The 18,411-nt window shown below is 38.3% G+C and overlaps 2 protein-coding genes across 2 annotated transcripts in view; both read left to right on the top strand.

Annotated features, from left to right (window-relative positions):
• LOC103044260 (uncharacterized) lies at positions 1-3,907 on the top strand. The gene is made up of 3 exons (XM_049481540.1): positions 1-673; positions 1,141-1,176; positions 1,620-3,907. The coding sequence occupies exons 1-3, from the start codon at positions 607-609 to the stop codon at positions 2,255-2,257; spliced, it is 741 nt and encodes a 246-aa protein (XP_049337497.1). The 5' UTR covers positions 1-606; the 3' UTR covers positions 2,258-3,907.
• Positions 3,908-4,860: 953 nt separating this feature from the next.
• papss1 (3'-phosphoadenosine 5'-phosphosulfate synthase 1) overlaps positions 4,861-18,411 on the top strand; it is a 43,655-nt gene continuing 30,104 nt past the window's right edge. Inside the window, exons 1-4 of the mRNA XM_007234306.4 lie at positions 4,861-5,066; positions 9,524-9,638; positions 9,732-9,967; positions 11,726-11,864. Of these exons, the coding sequence (XP_007234368.3) occupies positions 5,007-5,066; positions 9,524-9,638; positions 9,732-9,967; positions 11,726-11,864 (550 nt within the window). The 5' untranslated portion in view covers positions 4,861-5,006. The remainder of the gene's footprint in view (positions 5,067-9,523; positions 9,639-9,731; positions 9,968-11,725; positions 11,865-18,411) is intronic.

Here is an 18,411-nt window from a genome sequence, read left to right on the forward strand (position 1 = left end):
TAATAATAATAATAATAATAATAATAATATTAATAATAATATGTAAGAATCTGCTATTGCTCATTTTTCTCATAACACATTTTCTGTTCTCAGTCAGGTTAAGGCATATTTGCTTTAATTAAAGTTATTAAGTCTGTTGTTTGTGGTGTTTTTTCCTCATGACAAGTTGGTGCAGTTTGAGACACTGTACCAACACACACACTGTGGTGTAGACAGGCCAGTACAGGTGCGATATGTTAACCAGAATATTTTACAGTTAAAGCATTAAAACAACATTTACACTATTTTTTTTTACTTGTATTGCAGTTTGACCCCAGACAGTGATTCATTAGAAGTGTTTGTAAATCGTGACTTTATTAGACAGCTAAATACTGACACTTTCCTGATTTTGCCTCAGTCGCTTGCAAGACATTTCATCATTCCTCCAATACCAAGATCATAAGCTGTGAATTAATTAACAGTATGCCTCAGGTGTTTCTGCTATTTCACAACACTGTGTTTTCTCAAACGCTTAATTTAGAGGTGTTTTAAATATATATGATTGGTGCAATCTGTCTTCCATATCAGAGTTTGAGAGAGAAGAGAGTACACGTTTAAACTGCAGTCATGGACATCAGCCTTGCTATTCAGCTCCTTTTAACTCTGGCTTCACTGACTGAATATTCAGCTGAAGGTAAGCTGTGTTACTAACCCACAACATTACATTTCTACAGTATTAATACAGTTTGTTTTTAATGACCTGTCAGGTCCAGGGGGTATAATATAGAGTGAACACATTTGTTGTAGGTTTTAAAGCTTATGGTCCTAAGTATGGCCATTGTACTGATTGCTGACTGGGGCTTTAGCATCAGATTTATGAGCTGACTCTTTCATAATCACCCTATCAGACCCAGTTTGTAAACATAGTGCAACATTTTTGCGAGTATTCTTGTTGTTTTTGTTTCGTGTATTATTCTATTTCTACTTAAGTCAAATACCTTAAACAGTGCACTGCATGTCATGTCCTGAGTTTTTAACAATCAAATTCAATAACCACAAAAGAGTTATACCTGGAGAAAGAGGAAACGATATCAGATTTATCTTCCAACCTTGTTTTAAACTGCAAACTGATGTTTTAATAAAGCATTTGTTCTCCAACAGGGAAAACTGTGACAGTGTGTCGCAAGTCTTTGCGCAGTAAGTTATCAGTACTTATCATTTTTATGTGTATTATGTATTTTGTGTATAATAGTATTATGTTATGTATTTAATAAAAATGGTTTTACCATTTTATTTTCATGCAAATAAATTACTATATTATATTTATCTTTATGATTCTTTATGATATTGTATAATATGTAGTTTTTAAATTATTTTATCCTTAAGGCTTGTTAATTAACTGTATTATGTTTTTCTTTACAATGTTTTTACTTTTTTTCTTAATGTCAATGCATTTGTACAACATATAGGACCTATTTTTTAAAATATCTTTGTTGTAGCTCAAGATTATTTCACATAATATTATTTTCTGTTTATTACTGTTTTAAATTGTCTGTATTCTTTATTATTTGTATTGTTATTATTGTAGATGTTAGGTAATGGTACAGTGCAGAATCTGCATGTGTTTTGGTTTTGAGCAGAACTCTATAAGAGGCAGGTGTATTTGGACGGCTCTGCAGTGTTTCCGCAGGATGAAGCACGAGATTTGGGGTGTGTCACGTATGAGCTCAACAACACCATCACCACCCCCCCTCCACGTCCCCGCCCGACCCTGCCCGCACGCTGGGTGTACCACCCCCATCCTGTGGTCGTATATCTGCCCAGAAACAACACACAGGTGTGGCCACAGGGCTTGGCTCCTCCTATGCCTGGAAACTTCAACATGTCTGAAATCATGAAGTCTACACAACAGCAGCCTCAGCCTCAACCCGTGGTGGTGCATGGTCAGACCCTGAGGCCTGTATACAGCTTTCCTCCAGAGCTTGAGGCATTTCTTAGGGACTATAGAGCGGGACAGGGGGTTGCAGGGCCACGAGGGGCCCAGCTTGTAATGGCTAAGCCAGTGAACATGATTCAGTTGCCCAGCCGAGGACTGTCCGACTTATTCAACTCAACTGGACGAATGCCAGATTTTCAGAAGGGTGGAGAAGTCATTAAAGGTGCTGATGCAGCGTTTCCAGGGCCTGCACCGCATACACCACCCAGACCGTCACGCCTTTTTGGGCATGTCTATACACCCAAATTACCATACAGAGCTTATTATAAACCATCTCCTTAAACTGGTGTTTCTGCAGCTAACAGCTTCTTTACTGCAATGATCCTTCACATTATATTTAGCAGATATATTATATATAACCCTTGTGTTGTTAACTCACTTTTTGACCTGCTACCTTGTTTAGCTCTAGAAAAAATACCTTAAACTCTCTTTTTCCAACTTTTTTCCAAATTTTAAGACTTTTCCTAAAGGCGCGCCATCATTAGAAAGAGTGATAGTTTGTTTTTGTTTATGTTTCCATGTGGGCTGTACACCACTAGGGTACTAAGATTGTCTTATGGGTCATTGTTGACCCATGAATTATAAAAGCATTTAAACACCAGAAAAAATGTATAAAGGCCACACAAACTTTCTCTAATACACACAGCATCAAACATCATAAGGATGGCTCCAGGGCCAACAGTGGATTCAGCTGCCCATGTCTAGGACATTTCATCCCATCCACCTTTCTTCTGTTCATCACACCAGCCATCTAAACAATCCTGGAGAATACAAATTTGGAGGATTCAAAATTCAGTTAGGCTGCTTTATTTTGGGGCTTTGGTAGGGCATATGATTGTCAGTGGTGGACCCAGGAGGGGTTATAGATGGTTATATATGGGAAATTGTGGGGGGTTGTAGTGATGGGGCCCATTAGGGAAGCCCAACTAGGTCCCACTATCAACACATTTACAAACCCACTTAGCCCAAGTTCAACCCATGTGAGCCCCACATAATATGTTAATCCCACCAATTGACAGGTTCCATTGTTATGAAATAATGAATGTTATTCTCTACACATGGTCTCTATGATGGTTTTAATATTATGGCTGATCTGTAAATCCAGGGACCCTTACCTACTCTAGGTTTCCCACACTTTTAAGTGCATGCTCCTATCAAATATTACATTTGCTTGGCTATGAAAACATTAACAACTTTATTTAAGATCATTTGATATATGTTGCTGTAAGCAGTTTTAAATGTAAGTCAGATATATTAAACATGTTCCCATTTAATATTTATACAAAGCAACTGAACTGAAACTTTGTAATTCATGTATCACTTTTACGGTTATTTTTATGCAAAGTTTGGCAGGAATTCTGCAGGTAAAAGGATGTTATGACTTTAAAATAGTTTTAGTGCATCAGTGCACTGCCAGGAACTACAAGTGCCTGTATTTGCAGAAAAAGAACCAAACTTTGCACTCTGTGTACCATGATTATCAACAGCTGGATCCAATACCTCAAGCCAGAATATATTTGCATAAAACAATTTTTTTTTGTATTATTTTGCAGTCTGCAACTAAAATATCTCTGTAACTAGCTTTATCTATATATTTGTATATATTGAACATTATAGATTATAGGGTTTTTACTTTAAAAAAGCCACTTGCATGGGAATCAGGAAAACCCATTTCTTTTTTGCATTTGTTCTTTACATTGTTTTAGAACTGTATAAAGTGTATAATCGTTCAAAATACTTTAACATCGACTTTTATTGAAAGTTAAAAAGGTTTCTGTGAAGTTGTGGAGATTCTGTGTTTTTGTGCATTGTTTGTGTGGGTGATTATAGTGAATTTTTTGGGATGAATAATGAGAACATTAGTTGTTGAGTGATATTGCTGATTTTTGGTTTCTGTATTTCACACTAATTAATAAATGCATTTCAAGTACATTTCAAATACACTGTTCAGTATATTGCTGGTGTAAGGAAACATGGAGTGGAATGTCTAAGTAGTATTTTGTGGTGTTCTTTGCAGTTAAGATTGGACACGCCCTCTTTTCATTCAATGTGTTTCATTGTTTCATTATTTCATTATCTCGTTCTCGTTGTGGCCACGCATTAGGATCTCATTCCCATGCCTTAATAAGTCTTGGCCATGCATTAGGATCTTGTGCATGCTTTAATAAGTTGTGGCCATGCATTAGGGCTTAGGGGCAACATAACGGCATTTATCTGAAAGCTGTTACATAGTTGGGCCAACATAGTGTTAGAAGTCTTGCCCAAGGGATTTTATTGGTGTAGTCACCCAGAGCGGGAATTGAACCCCAGTCTCTCACATAATGGGGTAGTACACTGGCAGGTAGTGGTGTTATCCACTGTGTTACCATCACCAGTATGTATGATGTATTCACACAAAAAGAATGAAAGATAAGTTAAAAGTGGCATAATATAAATAACATGTTTTTTATGAACACTTGGGATAATATATATATATACATTTACAGGGGTTCAATTCCTCCCTACTGCCATCTAGTGATGCAGCAGATTATGGAGCTGGATGTCGTGTGTCTCATTCTGCCTCTCTCATGCTGTATCTCTTAACCCTAACATAGTATTGTAAAGTATGTTAAAACATATATATAAAACAATATATATATATATATATATATATATATATATATATATATATATATATATATATATATATATATATATATATATATTGTTATATATATATATTGTTATATATATATATATTGTTATATATATGTTTTAACATACTTTACAATACTATGTTAGGGTTAAGAGATACAGCATGAGAGAGGCAGAATGAGACACACGACATCCAGCTCCATAATCTGCTGCATCACTAGATGGCAGTAGGGAGGAATTGAACCCCTGATTTCCTGTGACGCAGAACCCAAAGCCCCTGCTGCTGCTGCTGTCTGTCCGAGCTGGCTTCCTCCATCCATTCATAACTGCCGGTTTCAGCAAGCCTTTTACTCCATATAGCTGCTCGTTTTTTAGCCCTACCTGCGTCTTTCGGGTCATGGAGACTTCTGGAAACTCCCACAAGAAGCAGAAGCTGAGTAACACTGCTGAAAGCTGGGTGAGTAGCCGTGTTAAAGGGGAGTAAGAGCAGGAGCTGGAGGTGGCTAGTCCAGGTCCGGAACGTAATAATCCGTCCCGGGATTTCGTTCAAACTGTCTGGGGTGCGGAGCTGCAGTAGCGCCGCCCGGGCAGTTGTAGTGAAATCCTGGGGCGGGTTAATACCATCCGGACCTGGACTATCCACCTCCTAATTCATCTCCCATACATTTAAAACAATGTTTTTAATGTAGTTTGATCATATTTACAGCAAAATACATCTCTAAACTAACATACAAATTAATGTTTACTAGCTTAAAAATTGTTTGCCACTCAAATAAAACGGTTAAATCAATTTGTAACTTATAAATTGTAATGCAATGTAATGTATGAGGGTCATTACATCAGTCCAGCTACAGTAGCTAACCTAGATAACACCGCCAGCTCTGAAAAAGAGGGCGTGGCCGTGGCGTCTTCTCTGTGTGGGCGTGGTCAATTTGTGAGTATGGAGTGGAGTCTAGTTTGAATGGGCGTGGCTTGTGTTAAACGTTGTTTAGATGAAGATGATGAAAATAAACAAAATTTAATTATAGGTTAATAGAAATTAAGATGAATTGAGATTAAGCTAAAATTAGTCGAAAAGGATAGATAAACAGATAGAAAATTAGAAATAATAAAATATATACATAGGCGAGACACAATATTGTGTTCATAAGAATATTATTTTTCAGAAATTGGAATATGTAATTGAAAATTGAAAATATTTTTTTGGACTAAAGAATTCACAAAAAGCAAAACTGCATGTAAATAGTTTTTAAATATTTTGTAGATAATCATCTTTAGGTCTGTCATGATAATTACATTATTGCTTAGCATGACATCGTCTTTTGTGTTTATTTGTATGTTTTTTTTACATGTATACCAGTAAACAACAATGCTGGGCAGTATGATCAAAAATGTATATCACAGTATTTTTCAAGATTCTGAGGGTGTCACAGTATATCACTGTATTTTTATTATATTGTTTAATTTAAATAAACTAGGGTTTTATATAGGTTTGTGACTTACTATACTGTTAGAAGTTAGTACATATAATAAAAATTAAGGCTTTAAATTAAGGCTTTGATTACTATTGGGTTTACTTTATCCCACAAAATTACACAATATATGAAGAAATCAGACTTCATAAGCAGAAAAACAGGTGAATAAATAATAGACCTTAAACAGAGATATGCCAACAACTTTAAAACGGCTTCCTTTACAAAACTAAATATTTAAAAAAAATTCCATAAATACTATATATAGTTTTAAAATACTCAAATATAAGTATTCAAAGAGATATTTCTTAAAAGCTCTATTGCATAAGTAGCGCCTGCCTCTTAAAGGGAATGACAGCTGACACACTGATTGGTTTATTTCATGTTACGCCATAAACATAAAAAATAAATTCAAACAAAAATGCATTAATACACAGCTGCTCTTTCTGGAAACACAGAAGTTGGTTCAGTGGGTCTGAACTTTGAGAAAGCTTTGAGAAAGCTCAATGTTGCCAAAAATGGATTTGTCTGAATCAATGTATTACACATCTGCCAGATGTTGTGTGTTTCAGCTGAGAAATTACAAAACTCGCTGGACTCGAGTCTTCAGATGGCTTTCCGCTTCTTAGCTTCACTGGTTTAATGGATTTGGTTCAAGGCTGCACCAAGGTCTAGTAATATTTGATAACTCTAAAATAATATGGTAAAATAATCTGATAGAAAAATGATCAGAAAACACGTTTAAATAAAGCAAATACAGGCAGATTAAGAGTGCACAAGCAGTGCAGTGCAGACAGTGAGTGAGAAGGTGCTGTATATTAATAGTGCATGTTGATGTGAGAACACTGCCGAGGCCGAGACCCTGAATGTGTTACATCAGCATTCTTAGTAATCTTTTTAAAGCATTTTTACAGGCTTGCAGTGAAGGGTAGAGTAGTTTGAGCTGTGTGTTTTGAAGTTAAACAAAACACTCCCAACTCTCAACTATCATTCTGTACATTATCTGGTCTAATGGGTTTGGTCATTGTGTCAATGGGCGTGGTTTAATTTTTTCTTTCTTTCTAAATTTTATCCCATTTTCTCCCCAATTTACACGGCCAATTACCCAACCCACTCATTAGAACTCCCCCTATCACCAGTGATGCCCCAACACCATGAGGTTGAAAACTAGCATATGCCTCCTCCGATATATGTATAGTCAGCCACCAACTGCCGAGTAGCATCGCAGCGCGCTCAGAGGAAAGCGCAGCTCCCGGTTCTGATATATCAACTTACCGATGCCTCGTGCTGCGGCCAATTGTGCTCTCACAGGGCTTTGGTAGCCGATGGCAAGCTACATGAACAGGATTCGAACCAGCGACCTCCTGATCATTGTGGCAGTACTTTAGACCGCTGGGCCACTTGTAGCCCCCATGGTTTATTTGTTAAGGTCCCTTTGTGAAGTTTGCTTTGTTTGATTTGGCCTGTTAGTTGCTTTAATTTGAGGATTAAAATTATCAAAATTAAGAAAAGTTAGATTCAAATAAAAATATTTTTTTTAATTATTGTTAATAACCAATTAAATTATGTAAGTTTCATGTTATGTGCTTTTATTGATCCCACTGTGGGGAAATGTACAGTACAGAGGACTGAACAGAAGTGTCAGGAAATATACAACAATGTAAGATAATATAGATATAGAGGATAAAGATACAAAAGAATATAACAATACTAAAATAAAAAAAATATATATCAAGATTAGGCATGGTTCCCCAGTGCATATGTCTTGGTAAGTATTGACTAATGTTATTTCCCATAACAGTAAAAAAATATTAAATGGTGATATTGCATGGTGAATTTAGCTAATAGTAGTATTGCAAATGTTTGTTATTTTATATATATATTATTATACATATATATATATTAGGGGTGTCACGATTCTCTAAATCCTCGATTCGATTTCATTTTCGATTTGAGGGTCACGATTCGATTCGATTCTCGATTTTCTTGTTTTTTTTTCTTGTTATTATTTTATGCCTCATAAAATTTAAATAATATATTTATTATTATTATTATTATTATTATTATAAATATTATAAATATTATTATTATTATTTATTAAGATATATATGGTAATGCCATCTAGTGACTTTTTTTGGTAGCAACAGTGTGCACTATTAAAACAAGCAGTTTATCAGAGCTGTGTGTGGATGGCTGGTGAAACTGCTCATTACATGAAGCTGCAGTTCTTCATCCAACCACTAGCAGCAGCAGCACAAGCCCCGCTCTCTTCACTCAGTCACTACTTCAGTACAGCCCAGCCACGGGCTACAGGGCTCAGCCAGTCCGTTTTTACTGTTTCTGTAAACAAATAAAGGTTTTAACCCCACTAACCGGATAATACAGCTCACTACAGTTCATCTTTCAGCCCAAGCAGCTAACAGCAGCAGGTTAGAACAGCCGACACGGAGGCACTGCTCGGATTACATTATAAACAGGTCAGTTAGCGCGCTGCTAACCTCAGGATGTTTATAACTACGGAGTTTAGTGGACACACCACGGCCGCCAGGTAAGTCTTTTAAAGGCTACTGAAGACTATTAAAGGCTATTAGAGTGTAACCCCTGGCTCCCAGGGGTTACAAGAGGTTATTGAAAGCATTATTGGGGGGCAGAAATCAGTACAGGCTGGTTAGATAAGTGATGTGGGTATTGTCTTATAAATATTTACACATAACTTATATCTCTCCTGAAAAGCTTTTATTTTAGTCAGAAACACGCTTGTGTTTACTTTATCTGAGAGAAAGATGTTTTTTTAATTCAATGGAAAGCAACAGGTGTAGTCAATTATAAGTTTAAGATTTTTAATCCACCTCACTGTGATCTATAGTCAGTGTTCTCAAGTCACACTGACACACGCATTTCATCGAGTTCACACGCTCTCACCTGCGCGCACCCACCCCTCCGTTAGATACAGATACAAAACCTGCGCGCCCAACCCCCGCCCCCCCCTCCCCCGTTGGACAGATAAAAACAGTGATCACACTCCCGCCGACTGCGCTCATGCAGTGGCTATCTCTATTTAAATGAATAGGATGCGCTGTGTTGGTGCCGCGCCATTTGCGTAGCGCGCTGCGCTATTTGCGTAGCGCGCGCGGGAGGGATCGTCGATCCTCTTTTTGACTTCGATACTCGAGATCGTGACCTCATTTCGATTCGATTTCGATAAAATATCGAGATCGTGACACCCCTAATATATATATATATGTATATATATATACGTATATATATATGTATATATATATATATACGTATATATATATATACATATATATATACGTATATATATATATATATATATATATATATATATATATAATGTGAGACTCCTCATCTGCTGTATTGTAAAGAAATTGTGAAACATTAACACTATTCCCTGCTGTATTAATGCACGTATATTTTGTAGGGGATGCAAAGAGCAACTAATGTCACCTATCAAGCCCATCACGTGAGCCGAAACAAACGCGGACAGGCAGTCGGCACGAGGGGAGGCTTCCGTGGTTGCACTGTGTGGCTGACAGGTACAGTATGACCAACACTGAACTAAAAAAAAAAGACATTGGCAGTTTAACATAATCTAATCCTTAGGCTTCCCTTTACCCTGTGTTGCACAGGTTTATCAGGTGCAGGGAAGACGACGGTCAGCATGGCTCTGGAGGAGCACCTGGTGTGCCACGGAATTCCATGCTACACGTTAGATGGGGACAACATCAGACAGGGCCTGAACAAAAACCTGGGCTTCAGTCCGGAGGACCGCGAGGAGAATATCCGCCGCATCGCTGAAGTGGCAAAGCTGTTCGCTGATGCCGGCCTTGTGTGCATCGCCAGCTTTATCTCCCCATATAGCAGAGTAAGTGTGTTTTTATTAGTGGTGTCAATCAATTAAAACATTTAATCAGAATAATTATGACTAACTGCAATTAATCGCACATTTTAAGACATAAGTTTAGGACCTATAAAGGCCCTATCAGGTTACACAGTGAACCCTGGGCCACAAATCTGTGGAGCAGGGTCAGAGCAGGAGGTCCATGTCTGTGTCCGTGTGTTGGGTGGGGGTGGGGCTGATTATGCCGAAATTTGGGGTCAGACTTGTTGATGTAATTAATTAGCATTAAAAAATAATTAAAAATAATGAAAATAATGACATGTTACTAATTCCAAATTAATCACGTGTTAATGCTCTAATGCTGACAGCCTTGTTTTTCTTGACTTTTTTTAAAGGAATTATATACATGCACTGCAAAAAGTTATATCTTAACAAGTGAAATCCCTCTAAATGTAGTCTATTTTTTAAATGTTTTTAGGTTATTAACGTAATATTATAAGAATTTAATTAATTTCTTACTTCTTTGTACTTGTTTTAAGTGATTTAATATGCTAAAAATGTCTTATTGTATTGGCTGATTTATTTCTTTTAAAAAAGCCAAAATATCTTCTAGTAGATTAATTACTTAAAACAGTGAAATATATGTTAGAAATAAATTAAATATTCTTATAAAATTCAGAAAGCAATGCCACAAACACGAAAGGTCAGATATTTGAACTAGATTTAGGAGGATTTAAACTTTACAGTGTGCTCTGCGTCTCCTGTTTTACCACATGCCATGTGTTTTATTTGGGTTAGATCTGGTGACTGGAAACCAGTTAGAGAAGACTTTTATTTTTTGATTTTTATGTGGTTCATTATCATGCTGTAAGTAATCTTTAGAAGATTCTGTTGCATTCAGTTTATAATTGATTGGTTTATTAATGCAGCCAATTGCGTCAAAAACATTCACCACACCGTTACAACACTTCCACAAGCCTGGGATGTTGATCTTGATGCATCATTTGTGTTCTCTCATAAATAGATAGATTTGCCAGCATTGAATGACATGTTCATATGAAAATGGACCAGAATCTAAATGGAATGATTCCTCTGACAACTTCCTTTTGGGAGTAGATGTGCTCTCTCCCATCATAACTCTCCTTGTGATGCTGGCCAGCACAGATGACTGTTGGATGATGTACCAGAGCTAGGGATCTGGCACTTTCCTCCAAATGCTCTGTCTGCCTAGTAAGGCTGCACATGTATCAAAGTGGAAATTAACTTCACCTGAAATTGTTTTCAGGCCCACTACAGCCTCAGCTTTCTGTTCTAGTCTAAAAGAAGTGAGAGCAGAAGTGGTACAGGATTTTACTCTTGTGTTGTAGCCTTTGAGGTTTGAGGAGATGTTAGTTCTGCTCAGCACTGTTAAACAGAGCAGTTATCTGTATAAGCTACAGAGTTTCTGTAGCTTTTCTGGCAGCACAAAGCAGACAGGCTGTTCACTTTTCTCCTCAATATTAAGTTAATATCACTGAATATTTTGTCCTTATTACCCAATTCTGAGTAAACCCTAGAGGCTTGTTATGCTGTGTGCTATTCAGAGCTGGCTCTGATTTCCCAGAGGTTTTATAGCACAAACAGCATCATTACACAGTAGAGTAAGCAATGCCCTCCCTCTGTATTAATTAAGACTTTATTAATAGGAACCCATTGGAAATAATTTATTTGTCTTAATTATGAGTTTTGTAATTCGTGTTGAGTTCTCATTATATATCTTTCCGTGCTTAATCTCCTGTGTAGGACCGTTTGAATGCCAGGAAGATCCACGAGGCAGCGGGCCTCCCCTTCTTCGAAGTGTTTGTGGACGCCCCGCTGGATGTGTGTGAGCAGAGAGACGTGAAGGGCCTTTACAAGAGAGCCAGAGCTGGAGAGATCAGAGGTAAAGCTCTAGAAGCTGCTTGTTGCAGTGTGTGTATTACTGTGATACTGTGCAGTGTGCTCTACAGCAGAGTTCTCAGGCCTCACATTTTTTCCTGATCATTAAATTGCGACCCACTTTTATAGAAAACAAACCAAACTAATTTATTTTTGAAAAACAGGCTTCAAAAACCTATTTGAACATACATATGCATGCAAAGTAAATTTGTCCCAACCCACCAGTTGGTTGGTACACACACTGACCAGTTAAAACATTGTGACAGGGATGTCCAAACTACGGCTCGTGGGCCATTTGCGGCCCGTTTCCTTTTTTGGAGCGTCCCGCAAGGTATTTTAGAAATAGAATGAAAGTTAGCCCGCTGTTAAGCAGGTTTTTATAATGTGAGATTCAAAGTCTGAATGCTAGGTGTCAGAATTGGACCACAGAGTCTAAAAGCTACGAGAGGGAAGTTGTAGCGCAGAAAAACGGGCCAAAGTGTCTAAAAGCGGAAAGGGTGCTCCGTTGTAGCGCAGAAAAACGGGCCAAAGAGTCTAAAAGCGGAGAGGGTGCTCAGTTGTACCTCAGAAAAATGGGCCAAAGAGTCTAAAAGCGGAGACAGTGCTCAGTTGTACCTCAGAAAAATGGGCCAAAGAGTCTAAAAGCGGAGGCAGTGCTCAGTTGTTCCTCAGAAAAACGGGCCAAAGAGTCTGAAAGCGGAGATGGTGCTCAGTTGTAGCGCAGAAAACGGGCAAAAGAGTCTAAAAGTTGCCGTAATTAAGTGAGTAGAGCTGGGCAGTTTATTGCACTTGCTGCACAGCATGACTAATTTTTCACCATTTTAAACAGCATAATTCAGTGTAGTTTACTGAGTTAGTGAGTTAGTTAAATGAATTAATAAGGCGTGCACAATATGGCCAAAAAATGTGATGTGCAATAGTGCTGTTGGATAAAGATCGTTAATAAGTTTAAGCTTTGTGAATGTTCAAAAATCCTAAGCATTGTTGTATATTTACTATTTAAATAAACAGCAGACTGTGTGTATTGTGTTACAGATAAATGTGGGGTTGGCAGTGCAATTGATTCATCGTTTCCGTAAATCTTTTTTTTTTATGGATAATCAGTGTCTTCCCAGATGTCACTATGCTGCCTCATCGAGATGCTGGCGGGACTTTGTTTAAGAGTGTGAAGTAACCTCTGGAGGTGTTGCAGATGGTCTCTTACTGATACTTCTACTGATACTGATATTGGGTAATTGCCTGGTACCATGCTCATTTACTTGTACCTCTAACGGCAAAACGACAGCCTGTGCCTATAGTGCACTTCGCTGTGCTAATGACCAGACAACTCTTGTTGCTGGCATCTTCACCACTTATGTCTAAATTATATATTATATATTCAGTCCCAGGTTCAAAACATGGGAAACGGCACAAGTGAGAGAATGAGACTCTTTTGCTGCGTGCCCTCCACTGGTTTCCTGTCACTGCCTGCATCAGATTAACAGCTCTTCGAGCATCCAGTATGGCTTGTCCTCACCCTCTAACCGTCAAGTCCCTTGGAAGGCAGACATCCTGACTCTTCTCTGTCCTGCACAAAAGTGGTGTTATGAACTTCCACTGGGTGTCATGACAGCAGAGTCACTCGCTAACTTTATACTCTGGCTGAAGACTCATCTTTTCAAAGAGTTCCTTAACTAACATGTTTCTCTTAGGGTTCTAAACATTATCAGAGCTTGATAAATCTTTCAGATTCTAGTCTCTACTAACAAGCTATGGATATTATTTATAAACAGCGAAGTACACAACAAAGCACTTTTGTAAGTTGCTCTGGATAAGAGCATCTGCTAAAAATCTTAAATGTAAATGTTCAATGAGAAAAAGAGCATGCAATAGGGTTAACCACACTTAGCATGCCAAAACTATGAACTATGAGGCACTCTGTCCAGCAACTGTTTGACCACCTAGATGTCAAAGAGTTAATACATCAGACACAAAGTATCCATGCAGAGTAAAAAAGTGCTGGCAAAAATGTAGATCTCCTGACTAAAACTTGCTTCAAAAAGGCTTTGTTCAGGAATGCAATGGTGCAATTGCATTCTTATAATACGAAAGACTGCATAAATACACTGCCACCAAGAATAAGTCATACATTTATCATATTTAGTTGGACCGTCTTTATCTTTGATTGTGGCGTACATTCACTGTGGCATTGTTGCAATAAGCTTCTGCAATGTCACAAGATTTATTTCAATCCAGTGTTGCATTAATTTTTCACCAAGATCTTGCAGCAGCATTGATGATGGTAGAGTCTGACCGATGCACAAAGTCTTCTCCAGCACATCCCAACGACTCTCAATGGGGTTAAGGTCTGGACTCTGTGGTGAACAATCCATGTGTGTGAAAATGATGATCTCATGCTCCCTGAATCACTCTTTCACAATTCCAGCCCATAAATCCTGACATTGTCACCTTGGAATATTCCCGTTCCATCAGGGAAGAAAAAGTCCATTGATGGAATAACCTGGTCTATATTCAGTATATTCAGGTAGTCAGCTGACCTCATTCTTTCAGCACATACTGTTGCTGAACCCAGACCTGACCGTCTGCAGCATCAACCCCACATCATTTCTCAGTTTTTTTTTGGCCAGGCAGTGTATATAGCACCACGAAATGTGCCATCCACCAGTTTTACCAGTGTTTGACTTTGTCTGTGGCATTGCTGCATTATGTTGAATGTTGTTCCGTTTTTATAAAGTGGTGAACAGTACTGGTTTACTCTCTTCCCTCTGTTTATGTGGCTGTGTCTGAAGATGAAAAGTGAGAAAGTGCTGTCAGTGCAGTTGTGGTGAAAGCAGAATGATACTATCTTTGTGAAAACCACAGGAAGCGACCCGTTTCTTGTGATTCTGCTGTTAACTTTTTGCACATTGGGACTGCTGAGTGTGCCAAACAGCCGGGTTTGCTTTTCATCCACTGCAGAACTTGTCAATACCATATGTTCGTTATAATTGAATGGTGCTTTAGTGCCAGTTGGCCTAAAACGGTCCTTTTAATCCATTTCAAATTTGATTTTGGTATAATGGGCCTTGTTTATCAAGCATCTCTGAGTAAAAGTACTGATCTAAGATCACCTCTCATCAGTTGTCTAATAGAATTCAGAAAACGTAATGTCTGGATCAGCATTCTTACTCTGACTCTAAGCTGAAGTTTAGATAAATATGGAGATAAATATGGGCCAATGTGAGCTTACTCAGATAAGCCAAGTTAAAGGAGAAATCCAGTGTGAAATGGACTTGGGTTGTATTGAAGATAAGATAAGATAATCCTTTATTAATCCCACAATGGGGAAATGTACCATGATAATGAGTACAAACTTTTGTCCAATAGCCCACCTCATTTCACCTTCAGCATTCCCAAATACAGCACTTTTAACCAATGCTTCCAACACGTTTACAATGCTAGTGATAGGGGCATATTATTGCACATTCAAAGAACTTGCTGTTTTTACACAATTTAACAAGCTTAACAAGCTCCACACACCTGGTAGAATTTAAAGGGATCTGACATTTAAAACAAGGCACTGAAAACTTTGAAAGTGCACAGATAGTTTAAAAAACACAGTTTATACAAACAGTGCCTTGAGGAAGCTCTCTGGACTTTCAATTTGTTAATGGTGTAAAAATGGTCATTTCCTTGCTTAGGAAACACTGTGCCCCATATCAGTGGCACCTGTTGTAAACCTGTTTGGAGCATCAGCTAGAAGTCTTAGGTGAACGGAGGTGGGCTATTGGATAAATGTTTTTACTTACTATGATGTTCCATGGCACCCCAAGTTCATTTCACACTGGATGTAATACACTCAGCATTATATATGTGGTTGTGAAAGTGAGGAGGGGATTGTAAAGTAAGTGTTGTTGCTAAATATATTTGATCAAATGTTGTTTTAATAAACCTTTTGATCATAGGATAAGATAAGGTAATCCCTTATTAATCCCACAATGGGGAAATTTGTACTGTTACAGCAGCACAGAGGAAAGGACAGAGAAACAGGTCAGGAAAATATATAAACAAACAATAAAAAAAATCTCTATATACAAAAGATTACAGAAAAAAATTAAAATGCTGAAAATGTCTAACATTTTTTATATATACAGTGAGTCCAAGAAGTATTTGATCCCTTGCTGATTTTCTTCGTTGGCCCACTAATAAAGACATGATCATTCTATACTTTTAATGGTAGATGTATTCTTACATGGAGAGACAGAATATTAAAAAGAAAATCCAGAAAATAAATCTAAGGAATATATATTAATTGATTTGTATTTCATGGAGTGAAATAAGTATTTGATCCCTTAGTATTCATTAGCAGTTCTGGCTTTTACAGACCAGTTAGACACTCCCAATCAACTTGTTACCTGACCTGAAGCCACCTGTTCTCACTAATCACTTGTGTGAAAAACACCTGTCCACAGAATCAGACAGATCACACAGATTTCACGTCTCCAACATGGGTAAAACCAAAGAGCTATCACAGGACCTCAGAGTCAGAATTGTTGACCTTCACAAAGCTGGAATGGGCTACAAAAATATTAGTAAGGTGTTGGATGTGAAAGTAACAACTATTGGTGCAATTATCAGAAAGTTTAAAGAGTATAACATGACAATCAACAGACCTCGGCCCGGTGCTCCAAAGAAGATTTCGCCTCGTGGGGTGGCAATGATGCTGAGAACGGTCAGAAATCGTCCTGCAACCACTCGGCAGGAGTTAGCAAATGACCTGAAGGCAGCTGGGACCACAGTTTGCAAGGAAACAATTGGCAACACTTTGCGCAACAATGGATTCACATCCTGCAGTGCCCGAAAGGTACCCCTGCTGAAGAGAGCACATGTGGAGGCGCGCCTCAAGTATGCCAATGATCATTTGAAAGATGAACCAAGTTATTGGGAGAAGGTTTTGTGGTCAGACGAGACCAAAATTGAACTTTTTGGCCTCAACTCCACCCGCCATGTGTGGAGGAAGAAAAATGCTGCCTATGACCCCAAGAACACTGTGCCCACCGTCAAGCATGGAGGTGGAAGCATAATGTTTTGGGGGTGTTTCTCTGCCAAGGGTACAGGGCTACTTCACCGCATCACTGGGAAGATGGATGGAGCCATGTACCGCACAATCCTGAGGGACAACCTCCTCCCCTCTGCCAGGGATCTGAAAATGGGCCGTGGTTGGGTCTTCCAACATGATAACGACCCTAAACATACAGCAAAGGCAACAAAGGATTGGCTCAAGAAAAATCACATTAAGGTCATGGAGTGGCCCAGCCAGTCGCCAGACCTCAATCCGATCGAAAATCTATGGAGGGAGCTGAAGGTCAGAGTTGCCAAGCGACAGCCCACCAACCTTCATGATTTAGAGAGGATCTGCAAAGAAGAGTGGGCCAAAATTCCCCCTGGTGTGTGTGCTAAACTTGTGGTTAACTACAACAAACGTCTCACCGCTGTGCTTGCAAACAAAGGCTTTGCCACTAAGTATTGAGTGTGTTTGGCAAGAGGGATCAAATACTTATTTTCCTCATTGAAATACAAATTAATTAAAATATATTCTTTAAAATTATATTCTGGATTTTTGTCTTGATATTCTGTCTCTCCATGTTAGAATATATCTACCATTAAAAGTGCAGAAGTATAGTGTCTTTATTAGTGGGCAAACAAAGAAAATCAGCAAGGGATCAAATACTTCTTGGACTCACTGTATATATACACACATATACAACCCCTGGCAAAAAGTATGGAATCACCAGTCTTAGATGAGCACTCCTTCAGACATTTCATTCTGTAAAACAAACTCTGATCAAAAACATGATACAATAATAAGGTCATTCCAAAGTGCAACTTGTTGGCTTTCAGGAACAGGAAATGAAGAAAAAACATTGTGGAAGTCAGTGAATGTTACTTTTATTGACCAACCACAGGGAAAAAAATATTGAATCACTCAATTCTGAGGAAAAAAGTATGGAATCACTCAAATTGAAGGTAGAAAATAAGGACACACCCAGTCAATTTCCTTTCCCTAAATGGACACCTGCCTCAGATTAGATCTGCTCGTTAGTCTGCAGTTAAAAACACCTGCAGTCATGACACCTTGGAGGGCTGCTGGACGAATTAGAGTGGCAAGAACCATGGCTCCAACAAGAGAAATGTCTCTTGAAACAAAAGAGAGGATTGTGAAACTTCTTGAAGAAGGTAACTCTTTACGCATGGTTGCTAAAGATGTGGGCTGTTCACAGTCAGCTGTATCCAAGATATGGACCAAATACAAACAGCATGGAATGGTTGTTAAAGCCAAGCGTACTGGTAGACCGAGAAAGACATCAAAGCGTCAAGACAAGCAACTTAAGGCCATTTGTCTTGAAAACCGAAAAAGTACAACTAAACAGATGAAGCATAAATGGGAAGAAGCTGGAGCCAATGTATGTAACCGAACCGTAAGAAATCGCCTAAAGGAAGTGGGATTTCAATACAGGAAAGCTAAAAGAAAACCATCATTGACACCTAAACATAAAAGAACAAGACTGCAG

The sequence above is a fragment of the Astyanax mexicanus genome, chromosome 7 (genome assembly GCF_023375975.1).
Source record: "Astyanax mexicanus isolate ESR-SI-001 chromosome 7, AstMex3_surface, whole genome shotgun sequence".
Lineage (NCBI taxonomy): Eukaryota > Metazoa > Chordata > Actinopteri > Characiformes > Acestrorhamphidae > Astyanax > Astyanax mexicanus.

What these genes read in the sequence shown, in the direction of transcription:
- LOC103044260 (XM_049481540.1), top strand. Translation starts at nt 607, where the DNA reads ATGGACATCAGCCTTGCTATTCAGCTCCTTTTAACTCTGGCTTCACTG. An exon ending in GACTGAATATTCAGCTGAAG is followed by an intron (nt 674 to 1,140) that starts GTAAGCTGTGTT and finishes GTTCTCCAACAG; the next exon opens with GGAAAACTGTGACAGTGTGT. An exon ending in GTGTCGCAAGTCTTTGCGCA is followed by an intron (nt 1,177 to 1,619) that starts GTAAGTTATCAG and finishes GGTTTTGAGCAG; the next exon opens with AACTCTATAAGAGGCAGGTG.